Source organism: Polyodon spathula, chromosome 13 (assembly GCF_017654505.1).
Source record: "Polyodon spathula isolate WHYD16114869_AA chromosome 13, ASM1765450v1, whole genome shotgun sequence".
In the NCBI taxonomy this organism is placed as follows: Eukaryota; Metazoa; Chordata; class Actinopteri; order Acipenseriformes; family Polyodontidae; genus Polyodon; species Polyodon spathula.
The window spans coordinates 20,561,809-20,578,987 of NC_054546.1; the positions used below are offsets into that span (position 1 = coordinate 20,561,809).

The following is a 17,179-nucleotide window of genomic DNA, read 5'->3' on the forward strand; positions in this document are numbered from 1 at the left end:
TTTCAGCATTGCTGCATATCCTTGCTGCTTAAATCACTTTTAGACAATTGCCTTTATTATTATTATTATTATTATTACTACTACTACTACTACAAGTATTGGGAAAGAAAAATAAACTCAACCCAACTTGGGAACCTTTGCTTACTCACATCTTGGTATCCCTATCTGAATAGATAGATGTTTTATTGTCTAATTAGTCTGACAAGTACGGTGGTACTCTGAATATTACACATTTACTACTGATGCAGAATGTTCACTGCACTTATTCAGTTCTGTAAAAATCATTATCCCTATAAAACAGCAAAGTACCTGGTTATTTAGAGGTTTATCCTGGTTCATGTACAATTGTTTTACACATACATAAGCCACTTACGTTTTTCAACAGTGGTTACATAATGTATGTCGAATAACCCTGTATTATTGTTCATCTTTAAACTGTTTGACCCCGAAAATCATCAATAAAAACAAATTCCAAAGAAGAGCGACATCCACCAGGCACAGCAACACAATTATGTTGAATGTTTTGCACAATGAACAAAGATACCAGTAGGAAATGCCTGTACAACTGAATTATTTATAAACACAGGCAGATAACATCCTCACTCAAACTGCACTGAACCACACCTCTCACTCAAACTCTGTCTCTGCTGCTCCTTTCGCAAATTAAACTTGCAATTCACACATGTTTCACAGGTTTAGGTGTTTTTGCTGTTTGTAAAACTCAAGCAACTTCTTTAAATATTTTGTCTATTTTAAGGTCAATCATCTCTTTAATTAATTTGCATGTACTCTATGCTGGTACAAAATGTAGTGATGCCTAATTTGAAGTTCAAAATTATGTACATACTATACAACTGAATAAGTAAGACAGGACATTAAACCTTGTTCATCACATTTTATTTACATTCTTTGTCTTTGTTCAGTCTATCTGATATCCTTGTGTTCAGCATGATCTAATGTTGAATAACTGTTCCGTACACAATGCAAGAGAGTGAAAAACTTTACTGGATCCTAATTTAGAACATATCCTTGCATTCACTCTAATAAAATGACAGAATGGGTGAATCAGTTTCAAATTATGCCGAGTGCCAAAGCAGATGCTGAGTTTGACGTTCAGAATTCAGCTGTCTAATTTAGGTTTAAACGGAACACACTTTTCATATACATCACCTGTTATATATCATTCAAAAAGTTTCCTCTCTCCAGTATAGTGCTATGTGACCATTCCAAAGCCCAATTTTGCTGATCAAACTTCTATATATTAGGACAGGCCCATTGCCACAAAGCTGATCAGCGGGTACTCCAGTGCGGGGCATTGTACTGGATTGTGTTTTGTTGTTGAAATGGTGTTGCTGGTTACCTTGACGAGGCATGCAGGCCCCTTCTCTCCGGGCAGGGGGAAGTTGAGGTCGAGCGGGGAGGGGCGCTGCTGTCCTGAAGGGGCCATCCTCTCCAGTCTCTTTGACTCTCCGCTAGCTTGAAGAGTAGAGCACACAGATGACCCTGCTGGCAGGGGGTTGACAGATGAAACCAGACCAGCAAACAGATGAAGTAAACAAGCATTTTCAACACCTATATACAAGGCATCAAACTAACACTCAGTCCAGGTTTCCAAACTACTCTAAATTAAGCATATCATTTAAAAACTACACCAACAAACCTAGACTCCAGTGTAATTTATTTATGCTACGATAGGTGCATTCCGTTCAGAGCACATTTACCAGGAGCCTGATCGTTCAAACTCCTGCACCAGGTCATATACCTAAACAAGGGAGGTTCGGGTTTCAAGCCATATTTATAAGAAAAAAAAATCAACAAACTAAAGACATTGAGATGCATCTTGCTGAAACGTTAGTGTGCTTCATTTTTTATTTGCCAATCATGAAAGGTGAGGGACAATAGTTTCTCCCTCACAGCTGACCTCAATACCTGCATGCATCTTACTTGGGACTGTAATTGGTTATGTTTACACTTACAACTGATCTTAAAACACCCAAATGAGAGCCCATTTAATCTTTGTGAGTAGGACAGTATGTGTCAAAGGCTGTTTATCATGAGGAAATGCCTGCAATATGGCAGCCAAAATCTAGAATGTCTAATTTTGAGTTTCTTGAATTATAAAAGCAAATATGCTGTGGACAAAGGAGTTTACATAAAAACTCAGGATTGCCCCAGCTGCACATATGGAAACGCAGCATTTACAACAGATTCACAAGCAGTACCTGGCAGCTGCTCCTTTTGTTTGTGTGGCTGCATGTCCATGTCTTCATCCTCCTCAAAGCTTCGCTTGTGTCGACACGGCATGTATGACGTGGAAGGACTGACGCGAGCTTGGCTAGCACGGGCATGGGTGTTCGAAGGAGAGTTAAGGAGGGGGCTAAAAAACAGGCCATGCACCAAGAAAGATCTCTATGTATGCCAGTAGCGACGGGCATTTTATATCTGCCATTAAATGCTTTGGACTTGCAGGTTAATACTGGCATGTTAAAGATCATGAATGCAAACCCAAGTGTCCAGTTCAACAAGCACAACAGCAACATGTACAGGGTGCCTCAATTTGTGCAGCATTGTTTTCAGCTTTACTTACATATTGACATTACTGAACAAACCCTCTGTGTGTCATAGCTTAGGTCGGCTAGGGTGTCCGTGGCTCACCGTGCACCCGCGACCCCTGTAGTCTGGCCAGGCACCTGCGGGCTTGCCTGTAAGCTGCTCAGAGCTGTGTTGTCCTTCGACGCTGTAGCTCTGAGGTGGTTGCACGGTGAGTCTGCAGTGTGAAAAAAAAATAAATTGTATACCATTGCCTTTTAACATTTTAGTCATCAAAAGGATATTTCTTTCACCCAAGCAGACTCTCCGGGGACTGGCACACAGTACAAGGTTTGCCTTTCCAGGGTAACGCTCTGATTGGAGTTCAGATCCACCTCTTGTTGGGGCTGAAAGTAAAACAAAAATCATCTCATGTTGGATCACTTAATCCCCCTTCCCTGCTGTTTTGTATTTTCTATAAACCAAGACACAAATGACCTACAAACTCAACAAATCTAAACGTTATTAATTATTCCATCTAGAATCTGGTTAACTTTAATGACATTACATTTGCAATAGCCAAGACCTATTCTGCTGAAAATGCAGCAACACTGCCATCTTGTGCAAGAAACTCAATTTGTGACAACTTGCTAAATACAGTGTTCTCAAAGATTTGTCACTATTTGATAATTGCCCTTTTTGGTTATCACAGTTTTAGTCCATGTTGACAGTAATTTGAACAAGTACTACATTTTTGCATTACTGCCCTTCAATAAATAAAAGTACTGAAAACATTTAAAAATATATAAAGGCATTAGATTAATTCTTCAATAGCAAGCTTTTAATACTTATATGCCTCGAATGCAAATGTAATTAAAATGACCAGTAATGGTCTGTCTTACCCCACATTCAGCAATATCCCTGTATTTCCCAAAATGCAAGACCTATAAACAATTGTGAATGTGTTAGTATACAGATGCTTTTATCACCAGAGCTACAGTATTAGTATTATTACACTATGTAACACAATTTTTGTTTCTGGGTAGTAAGTGTTATTTCCTAATTGCTTATGCCTCAAAAGTATAGAAAATGGCTATTATTCCCCACAAACTTTGCTTTTGTGACCAGGACAGTGATATTTTGAAATGTACCTATTTCCAATGAAAAAACGGGCGAATGTGTGTCTTTTTGTTCACATAAAGTCAGAAAGAAACAACATATGAATCCAAATTAACATGTATTTATACTAAAGTAATACAAAAATGACTACAAAAGATTTAGAAGTGAGTAGTTTTTCAAGATTTACGATTATACTGTAAATCACTTTCACGAATCAGCCCCCAAATGTAGTCTCCCATCATGTTCTCATTATACTGTCCTTGGTAGCGGCGTTCAAAGTCCAGTATATCCTGGTGGAAGCGCTCGCCTTGCTCCTCCGAGTACGATCCCATGTTCTCATTGAATTTATCAAGATGAGCATCAAGCATATGGACTTTGAGGGACATCCTACAGCCCATTGTGCCGTAGTTCTTCACCAGAGTCTCAACCAGCTCCACATAGTTTTCGGCTTTGTGATTGCCCAGGAAGCCCCGAATCACTGCGATAAAGCTGTTCCAAGCCGCTTTCTCCTTACTAGTGAGCTTCTTGGGGAATTCATTGCACTCCAGGATCTTCTTTATCTGTGGTCCGACGAAGACACCGGCTTTGACCTTTGCCTCAGACAGCTTAGGGAAGAAGTCTTGAAGGCTGCCGACTCTTTACCTAGAGCTTTGACAAATTGTTTCATAAGGCCCAATTTGATGTGCAGTGGTGGTATCAGCACCTTCCGGGGGTCCACCAGTGGCTCCCACTTGACATTGTTCCTCCCCACAGAGAACTCTGTCCGCTGTGGCCAGTCCCGCCCGTGGTAGTGCGTCTTGGTGTCCCTGCTGTCCCAAAGGCAAAGATAGCAGGGAAACTTGGTAAAACCGCCTTGGAGACCCATCAGGAATGCCACCATTTTGAAGTCTCCTATGACCTCCCAGCTGTACTCACCATACTTCAAGGTGTCCAACAAGGTCTTGATGCTGTTGTAATCCTCTTTGAGGTGCACCGAGTGAGCCAGGAGAAGAGATGGGTACTTGTTACCATTATGGTAATGATGAGCTGTCAATGAAGAGGCACCACTCATTCTGGTTACAGGCGATTCCGATTGCCTCGAACAGACTGGTCACATTGTGGCAGAAGCAGAGCCCATCTTTACGGGTGAAGAAGCTGGAAAAAGGTTGGTGACGCTTCCTCTGATCTGCGACTTGCACACTTTCATCCAACAAGTTCCACTGCTTCAGCCTAGACGTCAAAAGCTCGGTATTGGACTTGGTGAGACCAAGATTTCTAATCAAGTCGTTGAGGTCTTTTTGGTTGGGGTAGTATGGGTTTCTCTCCTCAGCTCCACCTCCGAAATTGTCATCTGGATCTACAACGTCTTCCTCACTCTCTGACTTGCTGCTCTCTTCTAAAGACGGCTGCTCTCTCTCTGGAGGAGTGGGTACGGGGGGCTCATGGCAGTGTGGCACCGGGGCGATGGATGAAGGAAGGTCCGGATACATGATAGCAGGTGCATTCTTGCCAGTCCGACGTTTGGAAGGGTCCACCATGCAGAAGTAGCAGTTGCTTGAGTGGTCAGTGGGTTCCTGCCAAATTCTTGGGATAGCGAACTTCATGGCTCTCTTTTCCCCTCTGTACCATCCTACAAAAATACATTTATTTCACCCATGACTAAATGTGTAAGAGATTCTCGCAACATTTTTCATATATGATATATTTTTTCAATAACACTGAAAACTGTAAAACATTTTAAAATTAAAAACTTTTACAATTTTAAAAATTAACAAATTTTATAACATAAAATTCCGAGCAACAATTGTCCATCTTACCTTCCAGAGTTTTTTTTTTTTGCAGTGCTCGCAGGTGAAATGAGGTGCCCAGGGTTTGTCTTGATCCCCGACAGGCATGCCGAAATATGCCTTGTAGGCCTCACACATCTTAACAGATGCTTCCACGGAGTACTTTTTCGCTCGTCTTGATAAATTGGCCGCAGACATAGCAAAATGCGTCTGCCGGATGCTTGCAGCCTCTTGATGCCATCTCAGAAAAATGCAGATATGTATCCACTTAGGCAGCTGGAACTAAACTGAACTGGTGGGCTTAAGGCCCCTGTATTTATACTACTATTTATATTACTGGAAAGTTCTAGAAGTTACTCCAAGTTTACTCAGCACTGAATCTATCTGGAATGTTCTGGAAAATAGGTACATTTCAAAATATCACTATCCTGGTCACAAAAGCAAAGTTTGTGGGGAATAATAGCCATTTTCTATACTTTTGAGGCATAAGCAATTAGGAAATAACACTTACTACCCAGGAACCCCCCCCCCCCCCAAACAAAAAAAAAAAATTTGTTACACGGTGTTATTATTATTATTATTAATTTATTTCTTAGCAATGTAGGGGAAGCCAGCACACATGATTTCAGACATTCAAACTATATACTAGGGATCTGAATATTAAACATTTAAATGTATAAACTACAAAGAAGTCGTTAAACATTGAATAATATGCTAGACGTATAATCGATCATGTGAAAAATTTCACCAAATGCATATTTTTTTTAATGTATTATTAAAATAATTTATTATAATATACAGCGAGTATGTCACGTAACCGTTTGCTGTGGAGCCAGAGTAAGGGCGGATATTACAAAAAGGAAGGGGTTTGACAATTGCCTCCACGTAGTCTTTCTAACTGGTACAACAGAAAGACTGCCACTGGGGTGGGTTTTTTTCTTGGTTGATCTGGCGCTTCATTGGTGCACTCTGTTTTTCATGCTCTAGTGGGCGTGGTATGATATCAACTCCATAGTAACAAAGTTAATGACAAGCATTTTTTTTCTGGAGTTTTATATATTTAATAAAATGGCATATCTAAACAAAGCAAAGCCATGTTTGGATGCATTTTGAGGAACCGGATGAAAAAAATCGTGGTATGTAAATAATTATGCCAAACAAAAACATGTCCAATGCTTCATCAAGAAATGACTGGATGGAGTTACTGATGCTGGCAGTAAAAAGCAAACACGTATACAGAACGCTCCAGATGGCGACTGACATTTACTTATCCCTTACCTCCCTGTGAATACGTATAACATTATTTTAAAAAGATTTTTATTTTTTCAATATTAATTCCGATATTGCATATGTGTAAATAAATTTTGTATAGGCTTTAAATTTACCAGTTCACTTTTATGCATAAAATTGTTTGTTTAAAAAAAAAAAAAAACCAGTTCACCTAATACGGATCTATAGATACATTACATGTTATTCCCTAATAGAGGGAGAGATCTCTCTCTCTCTATATATATATATATATATATATATATATATATATATATATATATATATATATATATATATACACATATACATACACACACACACACACACACTGCCTTGCAAAAGTATTCAGACCCCTGACCAATTCTCTCATATTACTGAATTACAAATGGTACATTGAAATTTCGTTCTGTTCGATATTTTATTTTTAAACACTGAAACTCAGAATCAATTATTGTAAGGTGACATTGGTTTTATGTTGGGAAATATTTTTAAGAAAAATAAAAAACTGAAATATCTTACTTGCATAAGTATTCAACCCCCACACATTAATATTTGGTAGAGCCACCTTTCGCTGCAATAACAGCTTTGTCTTTTGGGGTAAGTATGTACCAGCTTTGCACAGTGTCAGAGTGATTTTGGCCCATTCATCTTGGCAGATTTGCTCCAGGTTGGTTGGACGACACTTGTGGACCGCAATTTTCAAATAGTGCCACAGATTCTCAATGGGATTGAGATCAGGACTTTGACTGGGCCACTGTAGGACATTCACCTTTTTGTTCTTGAGCCACTCCAGTGTTGCTTTGGCCTTGTGCTTGGGATCATTGTCCTGCTGAAAGGTGAATTTCCTCCCAAGCTTCAGTTTTTTAGCGGACTGAAGCAGATTCTCTTGCAGTATTTTCCTGTATTTTGCTCCATCCATTCTTCCTTCAATTGTAACAAGATGCCCAGTCCCTGCTGATGAGAAGCATCCCCACAGCATGATGCTGCCACCACCATACTTCACTGTAGGGATGGTGTGTCTTGAGGCATTGGCAGTGTTAGGTTTGCGCCACACATAGCGCTTTGAGCTTTGGCCAAAAAGCTCTATCTTGGTCTTATCTGACCACAAAACCTTTTCCCACATCGCAGCTGGGTCACTCTCATGCTTTCTGGCAAACTCCAGATGTGTTTTCAGAAGGTACTTTTTGAGTAACTGCTTCTTTCTTGCCACCCTCCCATACAGGCCAGTGTTATGCAGAGCTCTTGATGCAGTTGACTGTTGCACCATTTCTCCACTCCCAGCCACTGAACTCTGGAGCTCCTTCAAAGTGATTGTTGGCCGCTCTGTGGCTTCTCCCACAAGTCTCCTTCTTGTTTGAGCGCTGAGTTTTGAGGGACGGCCTTTTCTTGGCAGTGCCTGGGTGGTGTGATGCAGCTTCCACTTCCTCATTATTGATCCAACTGTGCACACTGGGACATCCAAACACTTAATGTGGCAGGCTGGCGAGTGGATAGAGGCACAGAGACAGACTGCAGTTCAAAAAAATATACTTATTATAAATAGATAATAAAATAAAGGCACAAGGTCCAAAACAAAGGGATTGAAATATAAAAAGAAAGACAAAAAGCAAAATGCACAAAATAAAGGTTTCCAGGCTGGGCAATGCCTTCACTGGATTTAGAAAATTGAAAAATCAAAACCAACAAAACATCAACCTGCTTCCTCAGCTCCCTCCTCCCAAATGAGAAGCAGAGGCCTCCTTTTATGTCAGGTGGCTGGGCGCCGATTGATCGTTGATTAACCTAATCAACCCCAGCCACCTGAACATAATAAACCCAGGCAGGTAGGGGAAATTAACCCCATCCCTGCCAATTTCTAAAGGGCAGAGCTTTGCTCTGCCACACACCTCCCCCCATGTACAACGTACACCGGCCGCAATCGGCCAACTCCCCCCCCCCCCCCCCCCCTCCCCACCCCCCTCCCCCCAAGAGTCCAATTATGTCCCTTGGGTGGGCTGTTATGGTGGGTGGTGGTGGGCGGGGTTGATGTCGGAGCCCCCAAGCCTTCTTTGGTTGAGGGGGCCCCGGATCTCCAAGGTAGTACGGCGGAGGCGGCCCGGCTCCCTCTAGTGGCGGAGGCGGCCCGGCTCCCTCTAGTGGCGGAGGCGGACCCTCGGCAACCCTCTAAAAACAAAAAGGCGATGCAGCAGCAGTCCCAGGCGATGCGAAGCAGCAGGCAACCCCAGGCGATGTGAAGCAGCAGGCAACCCCAGGCGATCCAAATGTGTCATCCCTGAGCGGAGCGGGCGTGGCATCCCTGGGCGGTGCAAAGCAGGCATCCTTGGGCGGTGCAAGGCAGGCATCCTTGGGCCATAGCTCCTCCCTCTCTGGCTCTGGGAGCGGCGGCAGCTCCTCCTCCCTCTCTGGCTCTGGGAGCGGCGGCAGCTCCTCCTCCCTCTCTGGCTCTGGGAGCGACGGCGGCTCCTCCTCCCTCTCTGGCTCTGGGGACGGCGGCTCCTCACCCCTCTCTGGCTCTCGGGAAGGCGGCTCACCCCTCTCTGGCTCTCGGGAAGGCGGCTCACCCCTCTCTGGCTCTCGGGAAGGCGGCTCACCCCTCTCTGGCTCTCGGGAAGGCGGCTCACCCCTCTCTGGCTCTCGGGAAGGCGGCTCACCCCTCTTTATTGGAGTGACCGGGGCATCTCCCATGTCTACCGCCAGGTAATTAACCACCATGAGGGCAACCTCTGGGAAGGACGCTGGGTGGTGTTGTTCCTCCCACTGTTCCCACCTCTCCCCAGCATGTTGATAACTATGGGGAGATCGTGGACGAGGTCTGCCTCAGGGTGCATCAACCAGTCCCAGATCTCCTGGGACGGAGGTGAAGGTGGTGGTGCTGGAGGTAGTGGGATGGCCCTTGATGCCCAGGGTGAATACTGCACCTCTTCCTGGGCCTGGTTGTAGGGGCATCCTGCCCAGTTGTGGCCGTCCTCCTCACACCGGCCACACCAGTTTGCCGGTGGCACATCTGGGCAGGACCGCCAACGATGGTCCTCCTTTCCGCACCAAGAACACCAAGGGAAGAGGCTGGCCGGGTCCTCCAGCGGTGGCTGCAGCAGCTTACATTTCTTCAGCTGCTGCTTGTCCTGCCTTTGCCGCTGTCTGCTCTTCTTTCCCATTTTTTTTTTTCAAAAAAAAAAAAATAAAATAAATAAATCCCAAAAATTAAAAAAAAAAAAAATATAATACTGCTCTGAGCCTCTAGGTGGCGCTATCCCACTCTAACACCAAATGTGGCAGGCTGGCGAGTGGATAGAGGCCCAGAGACAGACTGCAGTTCAAAAAAATATACTTTTATTATAAACATATAATAAAATAAAAAAGGCACAAGGGCCAAAACTAAGGGATTGAAACACAAAAAGAAAGACAAAAAGCAAAATGTACAAAATAAAGGCTTCCAGGCTGGGCAATGCCTTCACTGGATTTAGAAAACTGAAAAATCACAACTAACAAAACACCAACCTGCTTCCTCAGCTCCCTCCTCCTAAATGAGAAGCAGAGGCCTCCTTTTCTGTCAGGTGGCTGGGCGCTGATTGGTCGTTGATTAACCTAATCAACTAATCAACCCCAGCCACCTGAACATAATAAACCCAGGCAGGTAGGGGAAATTAACTCCATCCCTGCCAATTTAAAAAGGGCAGAGCTTTGCTCTGCCACACTTGGATATTACTTTGTACCCTTTCTCTAATTTATGCATTTGTATTACTTTATTTCTAACTTCTGTAGAATGCTCTTTGGTCTTCATTTTCCTTCAGATTCACAGCCTTACCAATGATCCTTCAACAGTGGGGTTTTTATCCAGAAAATGTTTTGTATTTTTCTTAATAATATTTCCCAACATAAAACCAATGTCACCTTACAATAATTGATTCTGAATTTCAGCGTTTAAAAATAAAATATCAAACAGAACGAAATTTCAATGTACCATTTTTGTAATTCTGTAATATGAGAGAATTGGTCAGGGGTCTGAATACTTTTGCAAGGCACTGTATATGCATGCGTGTGTGGATTTCACCAATCCCTGAACAGTAGTGTTAATATTACAATGTATTGGAATCTATGCATTTAAAAGATTCTGTAACACGTGTGAGCTGTGTGGTTTTCTTTTTAATATTATTGATTTTGTTTTGTTCTTTGAGTATAATATATTCACTTTGTGTCCACAGGGCCAGCACAGGTACATCTCAATAGTGCAGTACAAATGCAAAGAAAGACATTTACTAAGATAAAAAATAATAATACAAATGCTTTTAAAAAGACCAATTACATACAGGACAGCTGCTATAAGATCATTATCTTTATTAAAAATGTGAATCTACTGCTTAACTAACTAATGCCCATAAATTAGGCTAACCAATCAAAAAATTTGAATCAAGTGATAGCCCTAATTTCAATATATACTTTGGTGTGTGTCTTTTTTTTACTTGGTAATTAAGACTTTGCAATGTTAAAACATTATTTGCTTATTTAGGGTTTCTTTGCTTAGAAAGTGTGTGTATGTGTGTGTGCGTATGTAGCTATGGTTTAAACACTGACAATTGCATACCATTTAAATGTTCATAAAAATGTATCAAAAGCACATCCCTACTATATATAACAGGATATCACCCCCAGTACTTGCGCTTCTTTTTATCTATAGATAAACAGTCAATAAAGCCTTTTTTTTTGTTTGTTTGTTTTTTTATTTAGTAGGTCGCCAATTACTTATCATTTTCTCATTTTAGAATAGCCAATTATTTTTAGGCTCACCGCTACCATCCGTGCACTGACTCGAGAGCAGCGAAGACAAACACACGCTGTCCTCCGAAGCGTGTGCCGTTTCTTTTCACATTGCAGACCCACCATGCAGCCACCTCAGAGCTACGGCGTCAGAAGATAACACAGCTCCGTGCAGCTTACAGGCAAGTCCGCAGGCGCGGTGAGCTGAGGACATGCTGGCCGACCTAAGCAATCATTTTTGCGGCATGGGGACGACAATGACAAATTACAGCTAGCAATATCATAAAGGGAGACCACCATGACTTACGTAAAATAAATATAAAAAACAATGCACAGAACTGTTTACTTACTCTTGCCTTGGTATTGGGGTCAACAGTTTCATAGACTCCCATGTAAAACTCTGGATCAAACATGTCCTGCACCATACAGCGGAACTTTACCAGGCTGTTGGGTTTCAGGTAGTGCAATGGGACGTCGTTCAAGGAGGGAACCTAGAACACAATGGAGGAAAAAACAGCGTAGTGAATTAGGGATTATTGGGAGTCATTAGACCAGGTTTAATTAGGCATACGACAGTAATAGACGACCTAGTACTGAAAGTTGAACTTAAATGTATTAACTCCTTTGGTTTCATTGTTATGTAATATTTTGCACATCAGTATGTGTGTCAGTCTTCTAGAGGTGAGGCTATTCAAGGAGTCTAGTGAATTGAGTGAAGGTTCAGTCTATAACTGAGCAATAACTTAAAGACACATTCATGTGTACATGAAGTTTCCAGGGTGGATAAAATCAGTCCCGGTTCTTAATAAAACAGTCAGTTACGGGCTGCTTCCACTGACTGCATCGATCACTTTGTGTCAGGCTGCTATGATATTCTGTCTGTGGAAGTCTTTGTGATGTCCTTGTAGTAAAAATGGAAAGAGCCTGTATCACATCAATATAAGTTATAACAACAGCTGTGAGTTGTGTGGTTTTCCTTTCTTCCAGAGGTCTGTTTTTTATGTGAAAACCTTTGCAAGAGCTTTGCAGAACTAAATTGTACTGAACTCCCTGCTACAAATGCATAAAAAGGTGAGTTGAAGACTTACCCAGTTGGTGGCATCATTCTCCTGCAGCTTCTCTTTAAAATAAGCCACTGCCGTTTTTTCCCATTCAAGGTTTGTGCTTTTCTGGTCTGGAATAAAAGCATACAAGTTCTAACATCCGATTATAGCAACCAAAATAAAAATGGTTAAAAAATTAGTTGTGGCATTAGCCTCTCCTGCCCTTCACTGCAAAGTTAATGTCAAGCATTGGAGATCAACAAGCTGATCTTCACTTGAAAAGAACGAGCCTACACAATACAATGCGTACTGCAAAATACTGTCTACATTGGAACTGTGGATATGGAAAGCTGCAGTATTCATCGACACAGACTGACGTCTGTATATGGAAATCGATAAGTATTCAACATGTCTAATATTAAATACTCGAAAGTAACTGAAGCAAATGCTATCAAGTGGAAACTGTTCTAGAAATAGAATATAACTTCCTGTTTTAGAGTGTGTAAGAAATGTATTGTTTGTCTGAAATGTGCAACTCAAAAGGAGTTGCCTCAAATGCAGAGAATTTCATCATTGCCCCATTTGCGTTAATTTGAATATATAATCAACTAAATTAATTTAGTCTAAACTAAATTAACATGGTAAAACTAATTTGCTAAATTAGGTACTGGAACGTTATGAATGGGAAGTTGAATTAATTCTCGTGCATATTGACATGATCGATTACAATGAGAAACGGATATTGAAAATACTAATGCAAAGTAGACACTGTGTGATCAGACATATTCAATATTAGTATATTAATCATGTATGCTAATGATGTTATGGTCGTTGTAATCATTTGACTATGGAATCAATGAACGCATATTACTATTCATACATCTCTCTAACCAATAGACTTTCCTTTCTGTAATATTAGATTAGTTGTGCACCCCTTTTTCCCTTAAATAAACAATTATTTTATATTTCTGACACATTGCGTGGATGTCAATTGTTGTCAAGGGAATCCGAGTTCTACTCGATATCACATAACTATTATGGCATGTCTCAATTACTAACATTTGGCCGTTCTTAAACAATGCACCTAGAGACTAATTTATATATAAATAAATTGTATACAAAAGTAATACTCACATGAAAAAACGTAACTTCAGATTACTTAAATTATGAATAGGTTTGTAGAGATATTGTGCCACTTGACCAGAGTTGCCAGGTCCGCAGTTTTACCGCAGAATTGGGCTACTTGGAAATGATAGCCGCTGGAAACAGTTAGGAATCGCAATAGCTAGTTTTTGGGCTACTTTTAACAGGTTTTGTATTTTTTTTGGCTATATTGAATGAGTTTTATTAAAATATTAATAGAGTTACAAAATTATTTTAATTTAACAAATGGTTATTGTCTGCTACTTTTGCAGCTTGCCCCCTGCACACAAACTGTAGGGTAACGCAATCACGTTAACAGGGCAGGAGGGATAAGATCCTAAAAGAGGGTTTAAAAGAATGGATTAGGAGTGTGTCTGGTGATGAGGCAAATACTGCAGATGTGAACTCTGAGCACATCATAGTGATCTGGTAACTCATAGTAAGACTGAGAAGCATGTAAGAAACACCTGTCCCCTTTCAAATGTGCAAACTTTATTTGACACAGGATTTAGTCAGGTGCAAGTTGGACTTTCATAGTCTGGCCAATAAGCCCTTTCCTCTGCTCTCCACCACCTGTACCACTTATCCTGGAATCCCCCCCCCCCCACACACACATTTACTACCTATTTTATAGTTTCTCAAGGGAAAGTCATGAAAAGTATGTTTTAAAAACATTTCATTAACACAAACATATTAAATTCATACTGTCTATAAATTAAAACTCTAGGGGGTGTATTCTGATCACAGCGCAAATGCAAGGCCAAGTGCAACGGCACATGCCCCCGATACTGTGGAGCGTAAATGGAGCAAAGACGTAAAAGAAAAATAGTGCACTGAAATCGTATTCTGAAGACATGTCTTGACCCGTTAGAGAGCACCTGTCCCATCATTAACATATTCGCCAAAGCGATCCTGGTGCAGTGGGGTCCCAAACAGACAATTGAGCACTGTGTTAACCCACTGAAACCAGGATTACGTAGGGGTGCAATCAGGAATTTTAACAACTGAACACACTATAAAAAGCATAGTCGTCTTAAGTAACAACTGTGTGTGTTTTTGGATTGACACAAAGAGGAAATCAAAAAAAGCAAAGTAAAAGAAAAGAATGACTGGGATGAGTGAGGGGGATTTTTCCCTGGCGTACTCCATCGCTAAATTCTTGTAGTTTCCATGTAGTTCACGTTTAGAGGATGCCATAATGATAGATACTTTGCTTTATTTATGTATTCATTTAAGATTGAGTAATTTAGTTTGGTATGTAACTATTCACAAACCACCATTTCCAACATCCTTAAATTTAGAGTTTGGAGGTACTGTACAGCTACAACTCTGTGCAATACCTCATTTAATCTGTAAAGATCTGTCATATTAGTTTAAGTAAAGTTGCTACCTATTAACTTGTGCAATTTTACATCAGGATAAATACACTCCACTTGTAATTTTAATGTTATGTTTCTTCTTCAGAAAACAGTAATGGGGATTAATGATGTCAAGGAAGTTACAGAACAAAATCACTGATGTTGTAATTGTTAGTTTATGCAAAATAACACTATTTTCATATAATACTTTGCTGTACCTTAAATGTTATTATTAAAATCCTAGTGTAGCACTTTATTATTTTTTTTTTTTTTTTTTTTAAGATACAGCTTTTAGAATATTTAACATTATATCCCAGATGGGACACTGCTGTTGTACCCTTGAGCAAAAACCCAATTGAATACATGGATACCAGAATTTTTATGTAAAAATAATTAACTGTGCCCTTGTAAGTCGCTTTGGATAAAGGAATCAGCCAAATAAAGAAATACATAATCATCATCATCATCATCATCATCATCAACATCAATAATAATAACAACTACTATTATATAACGTCTTACTTTTTGAAAAAAGTTATCATCTTTAAACTTTTTTTTATAACTATGGTAGTTATACTTCTTTATAAATTATTATTGGTATTTATGCCTATTAAAAAATAAAAAATAAAAAAAAAACACGTCAATCATGAGGGTAGCCAGGGCTCTACACTAACTTTAACAGTTGCCCTGCAGGGCAACCAGAAAAAAAAAAATCCAGGTTTCCCGGGGTAAAATTTAGGTTGCCGAAAAAAAAAAAAACATTGACATTTTCTTAAAATGTATTATTTATTTACCAAGCAGACACGCTTATCAGACAAACAAACACTGAGCATTTAATTGTGATACACAGCATCACTTTCAGTCACAGATATACGTTGCACCAGTTCAGACTTTCACAGTCTGGCCGATGAACCCTTTCCTCTGCTATCCACCACCTGTACCACTTATCCTGGAATTTGGGTTGCCGTTTCTCCTCATACGAAATCGCCGGTTGACACAGCAGAGACTGATGATGTCGAGGGGACACAGCCCTCTTACTGACCGCCGCTTCCTTCATTTTTTGGAAGCGGTGAATCCGTTTTATTTATTTATTTATTTTTACATACGCGGTTATACTAGGGCAAACCGGACAGTTTATACAGATAACAGAAACACAACATTATCACCGTTAACGCCATGCATGACTAATCGAAGGATCGTCCATGTGGGGAGCGAGAGAGCAACAGTAGCAGTCAGTTCAAGTTTTTTTTTTTTTTTTTTTTTTAATATTTAGATAGGTTGTGATCTGATAATGAACAATACTGTGGTTGCCCGGCTCGGGCAACTAATTCTTTCTGGCTTTACTTTCAAGTTGCCCGAGGCTGAATTTTGGTTGCCCCGGGCAACCATTAGTGTCAAGCCCTGGGGTAGCGTTGAAATAATAGGGTGTATTTATATTTATATTTACAGTAGGTATTTATTTATTTTATTATGACCATAACAAAAATCTGTCTCCTAAGCTGTTCGTTAGCTGTGTGACCATCTCTATGTTATCACCCTCCGTTCTGAGTTTTTATTTAACGATCAAAAAACAGACCCGTTTTGTAAATCAATATTTTCACGTAACATTTGTGATGTACTACCGGAACAAGTCAAAGTTTAAACAACTAAACGCCTCTTCTCTATCTCCGGTCCTATCTGTTGCCCAGGGAATGAAGTTCCTTGCCCAGGCAATATGGTCGCCCGGTTTGCATACTACTGTTTGGCGTTTTCATGGGCGTGTCCGATCTAACCCGTACCTTCGTGAAGCTTTCTGGCCACTCGGAAGGACTACACTCACAGCAACATGGGTATCAATGCCACATGTAGTCAAACCAGAAATATCAACATAGAGCAAAACAACTTCTTTCTTTCGTTTTACAGGTCTTGTGTTTTATAAAGTGATAACATTTTCAAATATCTGTAACTTACATTTTAAAACCAAACCGGCCCGAAGCCGTGTGAGGGCACTGCACAGTTAACCCAGTTACTCTCGTTGTACCACCATCTGTTTAACATTGCATTTGAAACTGCTATCATCTGTAATTCACCATTTGCAAATACGACAGATAGATATAGACAGACGGGTCAAGTTCAGCGATTTAGAAAAAAAAAAAGCGAGTACGTTTGTTTTTAATTTAAATTATTTTAAAAGCGTATCGTGTGTGTAAAGTTAGCG

General features: G+C 40.5%; 1 protein-coding gene across 2 annotated transcripts in view; it reads right to left on the reverse strand.

Annotated features, from left to right (window-relative positions):
• LOC121325982 (minichromosome maintenance complex binding protein) overlaps window positions 1-17,179 on the reverse strand; it is a 31,020-nt gene that overhangs the window by 13,483 nt on the left and 358 nt on the right. Inside the window, exons 2-7 of one of the 2 annotated variants that reach the window (XM_041269095.1) lie at window positions 12,527-12,612; window positions 11,789-11,929; window positions 3,432-3,473; window positions 2,835-2,936; window positions 2,223-2,352; window positions 1,361-1,503 (exon numbers count right to left, since the gene is read on the reverse strand). In XM_041269095.1, the coding sequence (XP_041125029.1) occupies window positions 1,361-1,503; window positions 2,223-2,352; window positions 2,835-2,936; window positions 3,432-3,473; window positions 11,789-11,929; window positions 12,527-12,612 (644 nt within the window). Of the gene's footprint in view, window positions 1-1,360; window positions 1,507-2,222; window positions 2,353-2,834; window positions 2,937-3,431; window positions 3,474-11,788; window positions 11,930-12,526; window positions 12,613-17,179 lie in introns of both variants that reach the window. The other variant, XM_041269094.1, reaches the window with a different exon arrangement.